The sequence below is a fragment of the Cydia strobilella genome, chromosome 11 (assembly GCF_947568885.1).
Source record: "Cydia strobilella chromosome 11, ilCydStro3.1, whole genome shotgun sequence".
NCBI classification, from domain to species: domain Eukaryota; kingdom Metazoa; phylum Arthropoda; class Insecta; order Lepidoptera; family Tortricidae; genus Cydia; species Cydia strobilella.
This window is the reverse complement of record NC_086051.1, coordinates 13640219-13659510: the sequence shown is the minus strand read 5'-3', so window position 1 is coordinate 13659510 and position 19292 is coordinate 13640219. Positions and strand designations below refer to the sequence as shown.

The 19292-nt window shown below is 43.1% G+C and overlaps 1 protein-coding gene and 1 long non-coding RNA gene across 2 annotated transcripts in view; one reads left to right on the top strand and one right to left on the bottom strand.

Moving 5' to 3' along the window:
• The window catches only part of LOC134745668 (uncharacterized), a 447357-nt gene that overhangs the window by 213618 nt on the left and 214447 nt on the right, over positions 1-19292 (bottom strand). The window lies entirely within an intron of this gene.
• Positions 1-19292, top strand: part of LOC134745656 (85/88 kDa calcium-independent phospholipase A2-like) — a 30236-nt gene that overhangs the window by 6746 nt on the left and 4198 nt on the right. Inside the window, exons 6-15 of the mRNA XM_063679779.1 lie at positions 25-211; positions 8612-8833; positions 9698-9917; positions 10303-10476; positions 11022-11290; positions 12117-12260; positions 13469-13592; positions 16432-16577; positions 17335-17450; positions 18342-18567. Coding sequence (XP_063535849.1) covers positions 25-211; positions 8612-8833; positions 9698-9917; positions 10303-10476; positions 11022-11290; positions 12117-12260; positions 13469-13592; positions 16432-16577; positions 17335-17450; positions 18342-18567 — 1828 coding nt within the window. The remainder of the gene's footprint in view (positions 1-24; positions 212-8611; positions 8834-9697; positions 9918-10302; positions 10477-11021; positions 11291-12116; positions 12261-13468; positions 13593-16431; positions 16578-17334; positions 17451-18341; positions 18568-19292) is intronic.

The following is a 19292-nucleotide window of genomic DNA, read 5'->3' as shown; positions in this document are numbered from 1 at the left end:
AATATACAATTTATTTCCAAACAGGCGCTCGCAAGCAAAACAGGGACGTCCCTCAACGTGTACAACAAGCAAGGATACACGCCATTGCACATGGGCTGCCTCGCCAACGCGCCCGACTGCGTGCGAGCGTTACTATTGGCTGGGGCCGATGTGAATCTGCCGGCTAAGCGGCAGTCAACTGCTAATACCACCAACGCAATACCGATACCGGGTACGTGTTTCAGCCCTTCTCGAAACCGGTGATGATGATGCTAAGGATGACGATTAATTGGGTATATTACGCAAAAATCTGCGTAAAGGGCCCACCTAGCACATACTGAGGGCCTACCGCGAAACACGAAAATCGATATTTCATTATCAGCCTCTCTATCACTTGCATATTCGAGCGAAAAAGAGGCAGATAACGCAATTTCCAGCCTCTGTAACGAACCGCCTTGATGCATCAATGTCATAGTGAAAACTTCTCAAAAAATTGTTTAAGGCATAGTATGTATAAGTTACTCTATGGTTTACAATATGTGCTAGTGCTGTACTCTGGTGGCAGAACATTGCAGTAGTCAGTAATACCCCCTATAGGCGGCTGACAGATGCAACTTGCCTTATAATAATGTCAAACATTAACATTTTTATAACGTAAATTACATCCGTCACCCGTTTGGTGGTGATGACAGTTACAAAAATACGAGATATAAAGTAGAAAAGCAGTAAGCGACTAAAACAGTGCTAGTCTTTTCGTTTTAGTTAGAATGGCAGATGCGTGTTTGAACTCTTTGTCGTAGTCACGGACCAAAATGATTAGTTGCGCCCTTCTTCCTATTATACGGCTTTAACTTTCGAATCAATTCCTCGATAATGTCTGTCTTATCAAAAGGAATGTTGTGTTTTTTGAAGCCATTCTTAATAAATAATAAATGCAGATGTATAATACTGGTTCATCGAGCAAGCTTAATTAAGGTGGATGTCTAGGGATGTCCTGCCGACTAGCCACCAAAAGATGGCGTGATTGTGCACAAATTGTGGATTATCACTATTTCTCTCAAAACCCAAACGATTTTCAAAGATGTGTTGATATACGCACAAACAATAAAAAATATTACGTCTAAATCGACATATGTTTCCACTGAACAGTGTCTCATTTCATCAAAAACCGGTAAAAACTGCAAAATATTGCAATTTCTTGCTACCATGCCACGCACACTACCATAACTACTGTCATTCCGCAGTGTCAGTCTTGTGACCATTACGCCAAAATAGACTAGAGGTCGCTAGTTCAGAAGATGGCTTTTCTTATTACTCTCATTAGCTGACAAGGGACAACAGTGTAAACTAGATGGCGCGGTGTAGGAGATGAATTTTTCAGCAAGATTAATTTATGGTAAAGGCGCATCCAGACGAACTGAATTTAGCACCAGAATGGGCGGATTGTCTATGGTCACGGAAGGTAGCTCGTAGCGTGCGTTTACGTACCTAGGCGTTTGCTTGGTCTGATTCCAGCTACCTACATTCCAAATTATAAAATTTCAAAGGTTACGTATAAGTGAATAATAAGTATACTTTCTACAATGCGTTTTTTCACGCCGCAAAAGAGCATATATGCGTCAGTAAAATTGCCAAAAGAGCTTTTTCAAAAAAAAAAAAAAAGAGCATCACAACTTATCTTTTTGGGTTCTTCCAGCTCTGAATCACTAGCATATTCAACCCTGATATTTAAAAAATGTTCCAAAAATATGTGGCTTTACAAAAGGGTCCTGATGCTTCAAGTGCAATAAGGTCCTTTCCGCACTTAAACTATCGTGAGACATATTTCAAAAGGCGACTAAAAATAATAGTGAGTAAAAACCGTGCTGATAAATATTTTGAAGGTCCTTTCCATCTGAAATTCTGTTAAAAAGTCCTTATTACACATGAAGCATAAGAACCCTTTTCTAATAGAAAGCCACATTCGTATGGAAATTGTAGTTTCCACTTGTAAAAGTAACATAATTTACTTACAGACTAAAACGTGACGTAATGGAACGGACATTTTGGGACATTTTTTTTTAATTGACGAGATTCTAAGTAGAATGAGCCCAAGAAAGTCCAGACTTGTAAGAATCAGGTTTTCAATACCTATTTATTTATTTTAGAACTTGCTCAAAAACTTGCGCTGAGAGATATCGCATTCAATAGGTATTTTTATCGATCTACTTAATTTCGTTATTCATTTCATGGACAAAAAATTTAATTTCAATGCAGAACGGAAATATTCATGTTTTACGGGAAAGTACCTAATGCAAGCTTTAGCTATTTTTTGGAACACAATACCATACCTTTTCCGCCTGGTACCTAAAGAACGAAATGAAAAAACATTTAAAAATTTCAAAAATATTTATTACCAAAAAGTAATAGGTATGTATAGTCGCCATCAGATATATCGGAGCGGCCGAGACTCTCACAAAAATCTGAACACGCCTCTATTGTCAAGGCGTTAGAGTGCGTGTTCAGATATTTTTGAGCACCTCGGGCGCGCCGATATATCTGATGGGGACTGTACATCACAAGTTCAAAAATCCAAAATTAAGTTAATAACTTGTATAGGAGGAACTCGCTCTTTCATACTTGATAAACATTGTAACTGCACCGCTAGGCAGTAGGCACGCCTGTAAGAACATATACGAGTATTATTATTTTATGTTATGTATGACTAAGCAGACCAAGTAGTTTCAGCCGGTTGACAGATTAAAACTTTTGGTAAATGTTAGTTTGTCTACAACTAAGTACCACAAATTCAAACATTAAAAATAAAGTAAAAAATAACATAAATTAGCTAAATTTTCATATCAAAATTTTAACTGTTTCTAATTTGGACATTATTTTCCGTCTCGCCGTAATTTAATTACTCATACCTATAGTCGTAATTACGATGAGTTGACACTTGAGGTTTACGTTAGAGACTCCGTGAAGACCGTAAACGCGAACGCATTCCTTAAATATATACTGATTACTTTCGACAAAAAACGGCATCTTAAGATATTTTTTTTACTCGATTGATAGCTTTTACTTGATTTCTCAAAAAAAATGTATGGAACATGAATAGCTTAATGCATGTATATATTACTGAATAAATAACAAGTATTATAAAAAAAAACCGACACCGATACCTCTCATACTTCACGAAATATAAAAGTTTGAATGTGAGTGTAAATTTCTTCAAAATATATTTCAAAAAATTCTACAAGCTTAACTATTTGACCGATTTCAATGTTTAATATCTCAAATAAAAGCTCATTATATACATTACTTATAAAAAAATACTCATAAAACATATACTGAACCCTTTTGGCAAAAAACGGCATCTTAAGTTTTTTTCTTACTCGATTGATAGTTTTTACTTGATTTCTTAAAAAAAATATTATGGAACATGAATAGTTTAATAAATATATATATAGTACTGAGTATATAAAAGTATTACAAAAAAACCCGACACCCATACCTTTCATTCTTCACGAAATATTTAAGTTCAATTATGCACGTTCTTACAAATAAATCATTTAAAAGAAATCTTCTACCGCAGTAAGTGCACTGATTTTAATATGAAATGTGTCATATGAAAAGAAATCACCCAATTTATTTTAATAAATAAAAAAATTATAAATAAAAACTGAATAAAGTTTTTTCCTGGTGGTGAATTACAAAAAATATAACAAATCTAAAATTAGGAATTATTTTTATTTAAAGTGACTACATTTGTAAACAAAAAACTTTGATGTCCTCTTCGGGTTCATATTTCATATTTATTTATTGCAACCGTGGTTTTATAGGTATTACAAATTCGTGGTAGTTCCACATGGACCCCGTGGGGGCATAGCAATATTACATGCATCATACATGAACTGGTTGCTGTAGATTACTGTTGAATTATTTTTGTGCCTAGTTGATAACCATTAAACCTATAATTTTGTGCCAGACCTATAATTAGTGGTCAGCATGCAAAATAACCCTGGATTGAAAATTACATTAACTTACTTTTGATTTGTACAGCCACATTTGCATGATTTACACTGGGCTGTGCATGGCCAGCTGACGCGACGATACCCACAATGCATAGTTTCGCAGCCAGATTTGCAGCCACAATGGTCCAAGAGGCTTAATTGGACCAAATCGCTGTAAATGCCGACCATTCCGGAGTCCAACTCTCTTTTTCCTCAGTCCATTCCCAAAAAGATGTACATGGTATGGAAACTTCTGGTTTCAGAGCGTTTCCCCATATATGGCCCTCTTGGTAAGCTGCTCGAAGTGCATGTTTATAGAGAGCAGCTGATGTAGGTGGCAGGGTTGGCAGGTTCTAATTTCTCGGCCAAATCAGATTTGTTCCCTGAACGACGCCCTCCATTGACTGACAACGAAGGTGGACAAATTTGGTTTTCGTACTGGAAGAATTCGTTCAGATCAAGCTGCCTTTCTCTGGCCACTATAAAAAGACGGGAAAATAGGAGTATGTCAACTTTTAAGTTTTTGATTTTGTCAGTTGTCAGGTGTGTAACTACATATTTTAATTTTAGTATAAAGTAACGCTAGATTTGTGTTATTGTTTGGCCAAACGGAACACATATACGTAATTGAAGTTCACAAATATTTGTTTGCTTCAAAAAACAAGCTTGTGTCAAGCCTGCCACCTACATCAGCTGCTCTCTATAAACATGCACTTCGAGCCACTTACCAAGCGGGCCATATATGGGGAAACGCTATGAAACCAGAAGTTTCCATACCATGTCTATCTTCTTGGGGATGGACTGAGGAAAAAGAGAGTTGGACTGCGGAATGGTCGGCAGTTACAGCGATTTGGTCGCAATTAAGCCTCTTGGACCATTGTGGCTGCAAATCTGGCTGCGAAACTATGCGTTGTGAGTGTCGTCGCGTCTGCTTACCATGCACAGCCCAGTGTAAATCATGCAAAGGTGACTGTACAAATCAAAAGTAAGGTAATGTAATTTTCAATCCAGAGTTATTTTGCATGCTGACCACTGATTATAGGTCTGGCACAAAATTATAGGTTTAATGGTAATCAATTAGGCTCAAAAATAATTCAACAGTAAATCTACAGGCACAAAAAATTTCCAACAGTAATCTACAGCAACCAGTTCATGTATGATCGGTGATTTTGTAGTATTGAAATGGTACGAGTACTTCTCAAAACGACTTTTTTTTCAGTTCCAGTTTTCAGTTATTTTGCATGCTGACCACTGATTATAGGTCTGGCACAAAATTATAGGTTTAATGGTAATCAATTAGGCTCAAAAATAATTCAACAGTAAATCTACAGGCACAAAAAACTTCCAACAGTAATCTACAGCAACCAGTTCATGTATGATCGGTGATTTTGTAGTATTGAAATGGTACGAGTACTTCTCAAAACGCCTTTTTTTTTCAGTTCCACATCTACCGGTGAACCCGAAGAGGACATTTAAGTTTTTTGTTTACAAATGTAGTCACTTTAAATAAAAATAATTCCTAATTTTAGATTTGTTATATTTTTTTGTAATTCAGCACCAGGAAAAAACTTTATTCAGTTTTTATTTATTATTTTTTTATTTATTAAAATAAATTGGGTGATTTCTTTTCATATGACACATTTCATATTAAAATCAGTGCACTTACTGCGGTTGAAGATGTCTTTTAAAGAATTTATTTGTAAGAACGTGCATAATTGAACTTAAATATTTCGTGAAGAATGAAAGGTATGGGTGTCGGGTTTTTTTGTAATATTTTTATATACTCAGTACTATATATATATATATTAAACTATTCATGTTCCATAATTTTTTTTATGAAATCAAGTAAAAACTATCAATCGAGTAAGAAAAAAAACTTAAGATGCCGTTTTTTGCCAAAAGTATTCAGTATATGTTTTTTGAATATTTTTTTATAAGTAATATATATAATGAGCTTTTATTTGAGATATTAAACATTAAAATCGGTCGAATAGTTTAGCTTGTAGAATTATTTGGAATATATCTTAAAGAAATTTGCACTCACATTCAAACTTTTATATTTCGAGAAGTATGAGAGATATCGGTGTCGGGTTTTTTTTATAATACTTGTTATTTATTCAGTAATATATAAATGCATTAAACTATTCATATTCCATACAATTTTTTTGAGAAATCAAGTAAAAACTATCAATCGAGTAAAAAAACAAACTTAAAATTCCCGTTTTTATCAAAAGTATTGAGTATATATTTTTTGAGTATTTTTTAAAAAGTAATGTATATAATGCGCTTTCATTTGAGATATTAAACATTTAAATCGGTTCATTGGTTTAGCTTGTAGAATTTTTTGAATTATTTTTTAAGGAAGTGGCGCCATCTCTGTTCCTAAGGGGTGAAACTGCCGCTGCTGCGGGTCAAATCGCTCAGTTTGGTCCCTACTATCACTGTGCAAAGCGGCTTGCTTTTATCATGAAGTGCAGCATTTTGTTCATAACAAGTATGACTAGCAATATGAAATAGTACTTAGTACTGCTACTGTAAGGACTTGGTTATTGGTTATTGAAACAACGACATCATAAGGCGCTATCTCACTCTTACATTATTGTTTTTGCATATGTCTATCCTTATTACTCCAGTGTTGTTATTATATACCATTTGTGTGGATAATAATCATGGCCGCGAGGACAACAAATATTATGAATGGTTAAAAAAATCGGCCAAGTGCGAGTCGGGCTCGCGCAAGAAGGGTTCCGTACGATTACGGAAAAAACAGCAAAAAAATCACGTTTGTTGTATGGTAGCCCCATTTAAATATTTATATTATTCTGTTTTTAGTATTTGTTGTTATAGAGGCAACAGAAATACATCATCTGTGAAAATTTCAACTGTCTAGCTATCACGGTTCATGAGATACAGCCTGGTGACAGACAGACGGACAGACGGACAGCGGAGTCTTAGTAATAGGGTCCCGTTTTTACCCTTTGGGTACGGAACCCTAAAAAGCAGCATTACAAAAATTAAATAGCCTGAGTATTAGTACGATTTGATATTGACAGTGAAATATATACGAATTGGTGCCATAATGGTGTTGTAAGGCAGCTTGAACTTGACGCCGTTTTCTTTTTCCATCGGACCACCGATGTGTTTTATACTCTCCTCCGTTAGTTTTCCCCATAACGACATTCTGGGTATGAACTAACGCTTGGCACAAGTTGACCTCCGAAGTCCGAAGGGCTCCTAATATTCTCACAAGTCGCCTGATATGAAGGCAACAATATAGGTAACACAAGGCTTTTGATGTTCACACTGACATTTAATGAATTGACATTTATTACTTACCTAAAAAGTAAAATGAATTTTAAGCAGTATTATAGGCTAAGGCGTCCGTATAAATAAATCCAGCGAGTAAATCACAACCACAACAACTCTTCCGCACAATAGTTAAATTAACGGTGAACGGGAAATAAAGCGAGCGGTAGTTTGAAAAAACGAATGCAGAAAAACGCAAGGGTTATCTATGGCATAACAAGTACCCTTCACACTGACGGTGACGGGCTTAATGATAATGTATTAAACTTAAATGTTATAATCTTATCATTTTGGTAAATCAATGATGAAGCACTAATAATTTATAAATAATAATTTTAATATGAAATCATTGCAAAATTATTACCTACCAATCCAAGTTTTGAACTGGTAGTGGTAATTAACGAAGATTTCTGGAGACCCTTTAGAAAACCAAATCTGGCTTGACCTCCGATTAGGTGTTACATGTACGAATCAAGGGATCAAATTTTACCGGTTTTGGTTTGTAAGCTAAACCGGGTACACTATGTTTTGTGAATTAGATACCCTTACAATATTGCCACCTGTCGAGCTAATTAGACACTACTGAGTTAGGTCACCTGTGTTAAAGCGACATCTTGTTGGTTATGATTAAACCTAACCTCGCCATCTTGTTTTACATGGATAGTGTAAAGATGACTCACACAAACAAGCGTTAGAGCAAAATCTTCTCAATTTTCAAATGGATTTTTCAATAATATTATTGAATAACTGGTCATTATTCGTAATTACGCCAAGATAAGGGATATGGACTACCAAAACATCAAGGTTTAAAGTGCACAAAATGTACGTATTAAGAGAAAAACTGCCAATAAAATTGTATGAAATTCGCACAAGGAGATCCACCTTAATCGATAAGCAATATCGACTTTAGCCGCATCCTTGTTGACAGCTCGGTTTAATATAGAGTTGTGCATGCTCGTTCACTGAAAAGATCGCTCCCAACTAGTACAATCTCACAACTGTACTAGTTCGGTCTTTTAGTACAGTAGTACACTGAGAGAGTCGACGTTAAGTTTTAGTTTAGTCGGGTCGAATCACTCGGATCGCTTTGCTGTCATTGTCACTCCTCGGTCCTCGCTCCCATTCTGTATCGTTCGCGCGTAGTGAACTAAAAGGTACTAAGAGCAGAATCATTAGGGAATAGTTCGGTCTAGTACAGTGGAGGGAATCGTGTCTTTTTGATTTTAGTACATGTACTACACAAGTCTAGTTTAATATACCATCGGAACGTTCGTTTGGCCTCTACAATAGCTGCAGTTATAGAAATAATTATAACAATATCCTGGCGATTTCAGGTATCGTCGGCGACGTACTCCAAGACAACCTACCCAAACTATACCAGCAAGACATGAAGTACGGCGGCACGCCTCTCCACTGGTCCGTGTCTCGCGAAGTCATCGAAGCCTTGGTGGACAAAAAGTGTGACATCAACGCGTTGAACTTTGACGGTCGCACCGCGTTGCATATCATGGTTTTAAGGGGAAGATTGGAGTGTGCTATTGCGCTGTTGTCTAGAGGTTTGTATTCTTACGAACAGATACTTATCTCTCAAAGAAAACGCAAATACCTACCGTTTTGATACCTACACAAAAATACAATGGAGTGACCTTCAACGCGCCGCTCCCCGCACCGCGCGCACCGGCACAACGCTAGGGTTGCCGACGCTTCTTTCAAATACTTAGGTATCTTAGGTAGATATCTAACTATAAATGTGTCCTAAAAAACATTACATACATCTTTAAAACAATTTAATAGTACCTACGTAGCTTGTAACTATTGTAAAAATAATAACAGTAGGTATAAGTATTAAGTATTGTCTACTTACTTTTCCTCATTTGTCGGAAGAGTAAAAAACGATAATTTATTATTTGTTTTGGTATTCCTGCATCCACTCACACTACAAGCTGACCTATTTTTTCGTTGCGAAGACATTTCTTTCGTATGATCTCTGGCGTATTCGAGCGCGCGATGACGTGCGTGCGTTAGCGCGTGTGGCAACCAACTGGCTTGGTTTGGTACCGTGAAGGGGACGCGATTCGTAGGTATAAATCTTTTCACTTTCTCCTTTCATCTACTCAAAGGTTAACTGGAAGAGATCCCTCAAAGGGATAAGTTCGCATTTGTACATCTTATTATTTGTACCTACCATGTAATTTTTAATATGTATTTTTGTACAATAAAGAGTTTACTACTACTACTACTACTAAATCCGAGCTCGCGCGGAGAGTTTCATAGGCCTGCCCACACTCTTATTTTAATGTCTTTCATTATGTAGCAGTCACATAAACTATTATTATTGCACAAACGTTAGACAGGTGACGAAAGACGTAGTTAGTTCCGATCGTTTTTAGTCCGATTTTGATTTATCTAATTTGTTTCAGGTGCGGAACACTCCATAACAGATAACGAAGGAAACACCCCCCTACACTTAGCCGTGAAACAGACGAACATATCTTTGGTCGAAGCACTGATAGTGTTCGGCGCTGATTTAGAAGCGCTCAACAATTCCGGCTACACCGCCAGACATATGGTGCCCTGTGAGATGTCTAGTAGTAACTACGACAAGATATTGTATGTTCTACACGCCGTAGGAGCTCAGAGGTGAGTCGATTTAAATAAATAACGGTATAAATGCAATAATTCTTGCTACACCGTCCGAAATATGGTGCCCTGTGAACTGCCTAGTCATTTTGTCCGTGCAAGTATGATAAAAATATTCAAAAACAGACAACAACCCTGCGAATCTGAATGAATGGGGTGACCTGTTTGATGTTTTGATTAGTTAAATTTTCTTCTTGAATATGTCGTTAAAAAAGGAATCGTGTATATTTTGACAGATCTACATAACGCCGCCTATTTATTTTTGTGTTCACACATTAATTACCTATTTTGTAACAATACAGTATTAGTGATCGTCTTTAGTTAGGTTAGGTTAGGTTATGATTAGTATGGCAGTCCATAAAAACAAATCCTTCTTTGCCCCCAGATGTTCAGCGGAAGTGGCCGGCTGCGGGCCCGGATGCGCAACCCGCGGGGACTATAACGGCGTCCCCCCGCCCAGTGTACCCCGGCCAGCTTCCCGTGACGTCATCAGCCACATGCTCAGCGTCGCGGCCATGGAGCGCGCCGCCAACTTACCTACTAGCGGCAAGCAGGGACGGTCAGTTAGAGTGAGAGATATATAGTTAGAGTGAGACAGATATAGTAGTGCCTAACGCTCAGATGTTCAGCGGAAGTGGCCGGCTGCGCCGTCCGCGGGGACTACAACGGCTTGTCCTCGCCCAGTGTGCCGCGGCCCGCCTCCCGTGACGTCATCGCAGCGCAGCTAGTTTACCTACTAGCGGCAAGCAGGGACGGTCAGTACGCGAGCGCATATAGTTAGAGTGAGACAGGTACAGTAGTGCCGAGCGCTCAGATGCTTAGTGGATGTGGCCGGCTGCGGCCCCGGCCATGGAATGAAAACATTAAGCGTACAGCGTACATTACGAAATTAGTAGCGGGAAATTAATGTCGTGACCGTAATTTTACCAACAGTTTCACGTATAATTTAATACTTTCGTAATGCATGCATTAATTACGAAAGGCGCGTTACACGGGGGGAGGGGGGTCAAAAATCTTCGAAAATTACGTTACGTAATATTATTTTAACGCCCCCGAAGTCACTGAAGTCAGTTCTTATTTAGTAAAATATTATTTTCATTTCAGACTCCTCTGCCTCGACGGCGGCGGTATCCGCGGTCTAGTCCTAGTCCAAGTCCTAATCAACCTAGAAGCCGCCATTGGCCGCCCTATCATCCACTGTTTCGACTGGGTAGCTGGCACCAGCACTGGAGGGATCCTAGCTTTAGCCCTCGCCAGTGGGAAGACGCTGAGAGACTGTCAAAGGCTTTACTTCCGTATGAAGGAATATGCTTTCGTTGGTATGCGGCCATACCCTTCAGAGGGTTTGGAGACCATATTGAAGGATAATTTAGGTGAGAATTTTACATATATATCCACTGTTTCGACAGGGTGGTCGGTACTAGCACTGGAGGGATCTTAGCTTTAGCCCTCGCCAGTGGAATGACGCTGAGAGACTTGTCAAAGGCTGGATTTTCCTATGAAAGAATATGCTGGCCATGAGACCAATTGACATTCTTACAGGGTATTTGACAAATTTTTATGAATGGTATCAGTCGATCAGGTTTGTATTGAGGATCAAGTCACTCTACTGACGAAAGGCTTCTAACAAAATGGCAATACATCGTGAGTCAATAAGTCGCTTCTAAGCAATAGCGACGTCACCATGTAACGTCGCTATTGCTTAGAAGCGTTTCGATGTATGGAAAACAAGAAAATTGTGATTTTGTCGGTGAAATATTAAGTTTGTGTATATTGTTGCTACACATTTTTTTTTAAATATAAAATGTAAGCAATTGATTGGTAGGTACCATTATTTTTTTCCTCTTTGGAAGTTAAAACAAAATTGAAACTGAGGTCTTGTATTTTTTGATTATTCCGATTGTTTTTTTTTTTAAATAAATAGCTCATTTTCTATCTATTTAACAAGATTTAGTCAACATGTGTCAACAACCCTATTCGAGGTATTCTCGACGGAATACAATGGGTTCTTCACAAAAGCAATGGCCAGGTGTTTTTAAAGGGTCCGCAACGTGCATGTGAGTTGGAGTTGCTGGAGTCCATAGGCTATGGTAACCGCTTACCGTCAGGCGAGCCGTCTGCTTGTTTGCCACCGACGTGGTATAAAAAAAGTAGCGTTAAATGAACTCACTTTCGTATTATTATTATATTATTTTGTAGGTACGGAAACCGTGATGTCGGACCTCACTCATCCGAAGCTGATGATCCTCGCGCTGCTGGCAGATAGGAAGCCAGTGGATCTGCATATATTCAGGAACTACCAGTCAGCGCAGGAAATCTTGGACGCGCATAATAAGATTAGCCGTAAGTTCATTTATTTTATACTTTTACTAGGTTTTATTTTTATTATTTATTATTGGGGTGTTGTGGGCCTTATATTGTCACGTCGACCAAGCGGTGATCTATTGTGACGGCCCTTTAAAGTACATTACTAATGCCCGTTGAAGTCCAGAAAATTCCAGATTCTTTGGGCCGTAATTTACTAAGTTATTGGTATTGCGAAATTTTCGACAAGGAAAAATGGCTCGCGTTAAAGCTCCTCGTTATGGAGCGAAAGACGTCGGGCAATTTTTGAGTTAAAATACTGATGTGACCTTTTTTTAATGGCTGGCAACCGAGCTTGCAACGGTCCAAGGTGCAAGGTGCGGTGCGGTGCGGTGCAAGGTGAGGCTGGCCTCGGTCAGGGCGCAGTATAGTTTGGTTGCAAGCTATAGACATAGTATATACAAGTTGCGATAGACGAGCGACCGGGGGTAAGAGAAAGAATATTCATATACAATTTGGGCAGCATAGGATTTTTTCTCTTTCACTCTTACAAATTTCGGTATTTCGCCATCGCCTCCTACCTATGATGCCACCCGGTCGGTGATAAGGACAAAGCATGGCACTATTTTCTCTTTCCCATTATAGGAATCGCAATAAGACTATCTTTCTCTATCAAAGAGTGTCAGGCCCTTGTTGCAAGCAAACTCCCTAAAACATTATCGAGCACTGCCAAGGTCACGCCGCGGCGCGCCCAACTGAGGTGCCGGCGTGGCTGCGCCTTAAGGCTTCTTAAGGTGCCATAGGTTCTGAGAGCGGAGATTTTGAAAAATCGTACCTCCTTTTTAGATAACAATACGGTTGCCAAAAAAATAATTGGAAATCTTGAGGATTTTCTCAAGGAACTTTAGCGATTCGAATCCTTATTTTTTTGAGTTTCGCTCGATAGAAAAAAACACGAATATAGGTCTAAACCGTACTTTAAAAAATGGTTACATTATACACACAAAAGCTAAAAATATTATAATTGCTTCTAAAAATGTGCAATTTTATTTTTGAAGGGACTCAGCGATTACTATTATCTTTTTTTAAACTTATAACAAATTAAAATTCAAAAACATGATATTTGCGGTTCCGAGTACGCACATCCATCTCGCTTACGCTCAGTGAGAGTGAGAGAAGATGGCGCACATGTCTACCCCATTGCGAACCAGTTGGTTATCAAGTCTAAACAATCTTCGTATTTTCAGCGCTTGTAAACGAGGCGGGCGACGCAATAGGGCTGGCGCCGCCGCCGCCGCCCAGTCAGCAGCTGGTGTGGCAGGCGGCCCGCGCCACCGGCGCTGCGCCCTCATACTTCACCGCCTCGGGCAGGTAATGTGTCTCGCTCTGTCGATAGGGGAGGGAACGCGACAAGTGACGCGATAGGCCTGGCGCCGCCGCCGCCGGCCGGCGAGCAGCTGGTGTGGCAGGCGGCCCGCGCCACCGGCGCTGCGCCCTCATACTTCACCGCCTCGGGCAGGTAATGTGTCTCGCTCTGTCGATAGGGGAGGGAACGCGACAAGTGACGCGATAGGCCTGGCGCCGCCGCCGCCGGCCGGCGAGCAGCTGGTGTGGCAGGCGGCCCGCGCCACCGGCGCTGCGCCCTCATACTTCACCGCCTCGGGCAGGTAATGTGTCTCGCTCTGTCGATAGGGGAGGGAACGCGACAAGTGACGCGATAGGCCTGGCGCCGCCGCCGCCGGCCGGCGAGCAGCTGGTGTGGCAGGCGGCCCGCGCCACCGGCGCTGCGCCCTCATACTTCACCGCCTCGGGCAGGTAATGTGTCTCGCTCTGTCGATAGGGGAGGGAACGCGACAAGTGACGCGATAGGCCTGGCGCCGCCGCCGCCGGCCGGCGAGCAGCTGGTGTGGCAGGCGGCCCGCGCCACCGGCGCTGCGCCCTCATACTTCACCGCCTCGGGCAGGTAATGTGTCTCGCTCTGTCGATAGGGGAGGGAACGCGACAAGTGACGCGATAGGCCTGGCGCCGCCGCCGCCGGCCGGCGAGCAGCTGGTGTGGCAGGCGGCCCGCGCCACCGGCGCTGCGCCCTCATACTTCACCGCCTCGGGCAGGTAATGTGTCTCGCTCTGTCGATAGGGGAGGGAACGCGACAAGTGACGCGATAGGCCTGGCGCCGCCGCCGCCGGCCGGCGAGCAGCTGGTGTGGCAGGCGGCCCGCGCCACCGGCGCTGCGCCCTCATACTTCACCGCCTCGGGCAGGTAATGTGTCTCGCTCTGTCGATAGGGGAGGGAACGCGACAAGTGACGCGATAGGCCTGGCGCCGCCGCCGCCGGCCGGCGAGCAGCTGGTGTGGCAGGCGGCCCGCGCCACCGGCGCTGCGCCCTCATACTTCACCGCCTCGGGCAGGTAATGTGTCTCGCTCTGTCGATAGGGGAGGGAACGCGACAAGTGACGCGATAGGCCTGGCGCCGCCGCCGCCGGCCGGCGAGCAGCTGGTGTGGCAGGCGGCCCGCGCCACCGGCGCTGCGCCCTCATACTTCACCGCCTCGGGCAGGTAATGTGTCTCGCTCTGTCGATAGGGGAGGGAACGCGACAAGTGACGCGATAGGCCTGGCGCCGCCGCCGCCGGCCGGCGAGCAGCTGGTGTGGCAGGCGGCCCGCGCCACCGGCGCTGCGCCCTCATACTTCACCGCCTCGGGCAGGTAATGTGTCTCGCTCTGTCGATAGGGGAGGGAACGCGACAAGTGACGCGATAGGCCTGGCGCCGCCGCCGCCGGCCGGCGAGCAGCTGGTGTGGCAGGCGGCCCGCGCCACCGGCGCTGCGCCCTCATACTTCACCGCCTCGGGCAGGTAATGTGTCTCGCTCTGTCGATAGGGGAGGGAACGCGACAAGTGACGCGATAGGCCTGGCGCCGCCGCCGCCGGCCGGCGAGCAGCTGGTGTGGCAGGCGGCCCGCGCCACCGGCGCTGCGCCCTCATACTTCACCGCCTCGGGCAGGTAATGTGTCTCGCTCTGTCGATAGGGGAGGGAACGCGACAAGTGACGCGATAGGCCTGGCGCCGCCGCCGCCGGCCGGCGAGCAGCTGGTGTGGCAGGCGGCCCGCGCCACCGGCGCTGCGCCCTCATACTTCACCGCCTCGGGCAGGTAATGTGTCTCGCTCTGTCGATAGGGGAGGGAACGCGACAAGTGACGCGATAGGCCTGGCGCCGCCGCCGCCGGCCGGCGAGCAGCTGGTGTGGCAGGCGGCCCGCGCCACCGGCGCTGCGCCCTCATACTTCACCGCCTCGGGCAGGTAATGTGTCTCGCTCTGTCGATAGGGGAGGGAACGCGACAAGTGACGCGATAGGCCTGGCGCCGCCGCCGCCGGCCGGCGAGCAGCTGGTGTGGCAGGCGGCCCGCGCCACCGGCGCTGCGCCCTCATACTTCACCGCCTCGGGCAGGTAATGTGTCTCGCTCTGTCGATAGGGGAGGGAACGCGACAAGTGACGCGATAGGCCTGGCGCCGCCGCCGCCGGCCGGCGAGCAGCTGGTGTGGCAGGCGGCCCGCGCCACCGGCGCTGCGCCCTCATACTTCACCGCCTCGGGCAGGTAATGTGTCTCGCTCTGTCGATAGGGGAGGGAACGCGACAAGTGACGCGATAGGCCTGGCGCCGCCGCCGCCGGCCGGCGAGCAGCTGGTGTGGCAGGCGGCCCGCGCCACCGGCGCTGCGCCCTCATACTTCACCGCCTCGGGCAGGTAATGTGTCTCGCTCTGTCGATAGGGGAGGGAACGCGACAAGTGACGCGATAGGCCTGGCGCCGCCGCCGCCGGCCGGCGAGCAGCTGGTGTGGCAGGCGGCCCGCGCCACCGGCGCTGCGCCCTCATACTTCACCGCCTCGGGCAGGTAATGTGTCTCGCTCTGTCGATAGGGGAGGGAACGCGACAAGTGACGCGATAGGCCTGGCGCCGCCGCCGCCGGCCGGCGAGCAGCTGGTGTGGCAGGCGGCCCGCGCCACCGGCGCTGCACCCTCATACTTCACCGCCTCGTAACGTGTCTCGCTCTGTCGGTTAAATTACACATGAGCTCAGTTCTTTCTGAACATGTCATCTACTTCCCCCCTATTCCAGATACATAAGTCAAAATTACAGATAAAGGCAAACGATTCATAGCTAATTCAGGTCAGTAACGCGTTTTTGAATAACGCCATTTAACTTTCTCGTTCACAGATATCTCGACGGCGGCTTGATGGGGAACAATCCTACGCTAGACGCATTGTCAGAACTTGCAGAAATGCGACTAGCGCTAAGAGCCACTGGACAAATCGAGGAAGCACGCAAAACTGACTTGAAGGTTGTGGTTTCGTGTGGAACAGGTCAGTTTATGAACTAATAAAAGACCAACTCTTTAATATCCAAAAAGGATATATGTGTAATGTTATGTAATATTTTGTTCTGTTTGTTTTGTCCAATTGTGTGTTTTGTCTAATTAATTGTAATACTAACTCTTATAAATTAACTAGCGACCCGCCACGGCTTCGCACGGGTTACACAAAACCTTTACAAATTATACACTAACACCTTCCTCAAGAATTACTCTATTGATAGGTGAAAACCGCATCAAAATCCGTTGCGTAGTTTTAAGCATAAATACGATGCGTAAGCGTAGATGTAAGCATACGAGTATATAGGGACAGACAAAGAGCGGAAAGCGACTTTGTTTTATACTATCAAAGATAGATATAACTCCGTAATATATGGATACAGTCTAAGGAAAATCACGAAAATTTGATTCTCGATCAGATGTCGCTACTACATTTGGCCTACTCTCGTATAGAGGGCGTTGACGGTTTCGTTTGTTATTTAACAATTTTAGCGTATATCAGTGAGAGCATGGTTCAAAATAATAAAAATAATTAATGAAAATAAAAAAAAACATTTATCCAATTTAAATACATTTTATCGTATTTTTATAAATCTTCATTTTTAGTTTTAAAGTGTGTCGATAGATGGCAGTGAATTTACTGTGGTTACAAAATTTTGCTATGACAGTACCGCTCTATAATATTATATCCTCTTTGATACTATGTAGTGATGCTTATATTTAACTTATCTATGCTAAATCTTGTGCAGGTAGAAACCCGTTGTGTAAGATCAAAGACTTCGACGTGTTCAAGCCCGAGAGCGTGTGGGGCGTGGCCAAGCTGGCCTGGGGACTCTCCGCCCTTGGCAATCTCCTGGTTGATCAGGTAAAAAGTGTAAAAACTCCACTTCTTCTCCCTATATTTTCCATTCTCGCAGATATCGCTGGTGTTACAGGTGTTCAATTGTCCATGGGCGGCGGTAATCGCTTACCATCGGGCGATTCGTCTGCTCGTTTGCCTTTTATATCATTTAAAAAAATATAGCGGAATAACGGCTCTGACTAACACAACTACTGAAGATAGCAATCCTAATATTGCCTTCGGTTACCGCGATAGTTAGTCATGAAATAAAACTATGAAAACGGATTATATCGCGTATATTGAATCGTAAACGTCGGGATGTATTATAAATTCAATATGCGCGATGCGTTTTCATAATTTTAGAACTATCCTACTTCTTTATTCCACGCACAGTCGCATACTCAAAAATGTTTGTGTTAAAAACAGGGAAAGGTCCGGTAATTTCGGTGTACCATCAGTTTTTGAAGGGGCTTTGCCTAACGCAGTGCTTACGAAAGCCGTCCGACGAAAGGGTTTCAGTTATTCCTGGTTCAAAATAGTAGATTGTTAACCTAGGAATGAAAGGCACTCATTTCCGTCGAGGTAGTTTGGTGCTCGAACGCAGTGCGAGCGCTAATAGTCCGAGGCTGTAATGATGCCATTCACCCGAGTTAAACACTATACTTTTCATTTCGAATATGAGGAAAGTAAAATAGATGTGACTTTTAAAAACATGTCTAAATAATTTTTTTATAGCATTTCTTGAAGGTATTTTCAATTAACCATTTAGGTAAAAAGTATCGTTATTTATGGAATGGGGAGTTACTTGGAAAGTAAAATGCTCTAGTACAGAAACGTATCATTTTCTGCACACTTTTTAGAACAACAATGACCCTCTTTCAGAGCATGAGGAATAATGTAAAGTAACGTTTTCAGGCAACACAATCCGACGGTCGCGTAGTGGAACGCGCCCGCGCCTGGTGTTCAACACTCGGCGCCCCCTACTACCGTTTCTCCCCGCCCTTGTCGAAGGACGTGGCCATGGACGAGCGGTCGGGCGAGCTGCTGGTGCGCATGTTGTGGGAGACGCACGCGTACATGCGCGAGCACCGCGACCGCGTCGCCGAGCTCGCCGCGCTGCTCGCCGAGCCCGCCTGTCAAGGTAGGAACATTGGTTACCTATCCAATACTACTCTTTGACCTATCCCCTTTTCCAGGCATATAGTTCGTTTTTTTTTTTTGAAAAAAAGGTAAGCGATCTTGACGTCTTTTTATTAAAAATTACTTTTGAAAAATAAATCACAGCAAATATGTTACAATTTTAAATCATGTACGATCTTTTACATTATTTTGCTTTCAGAAGTAATATAAACTATTTTTTTTAAAGCGTTTTATAATATATTTCAATGAAAAGTTACGTCAATACCTTTTTTCTAATGCTAAAAAAACGTGTACGATTTATCGACCACATACGCGCCAATAGAATTTCAACTGATTTCAGTGATTGGTATTCAAATTAATCATCAAAGCTCATTTTTTTGAAAAAAAAACGTAGATTGGTGCGGCGAGTAAAGGGTTATAGCTTGATGGTGCCGTTAAACTGTCTAACAAAGTAACTGCACAATTGATAGCCACAAATATTAGCTTTTTGAAGAAAATAATGACGACATTCACTGTGAATGATTCATAATGATAATGACATTGACAATGACAATAACAACGTCGACATCTATTACATACATGTTACCTATTTATATCTAAGACATTAATATATTCTTCTTCTTCAAGTGCCTTCTCCGTCCCAGAGGTTGGCGACCTTATGCCTATATGCCGTTCTATCCGTAGTCATGCGAATTAGTTTTTCTGTACTGTCCACGTCTAACCAGT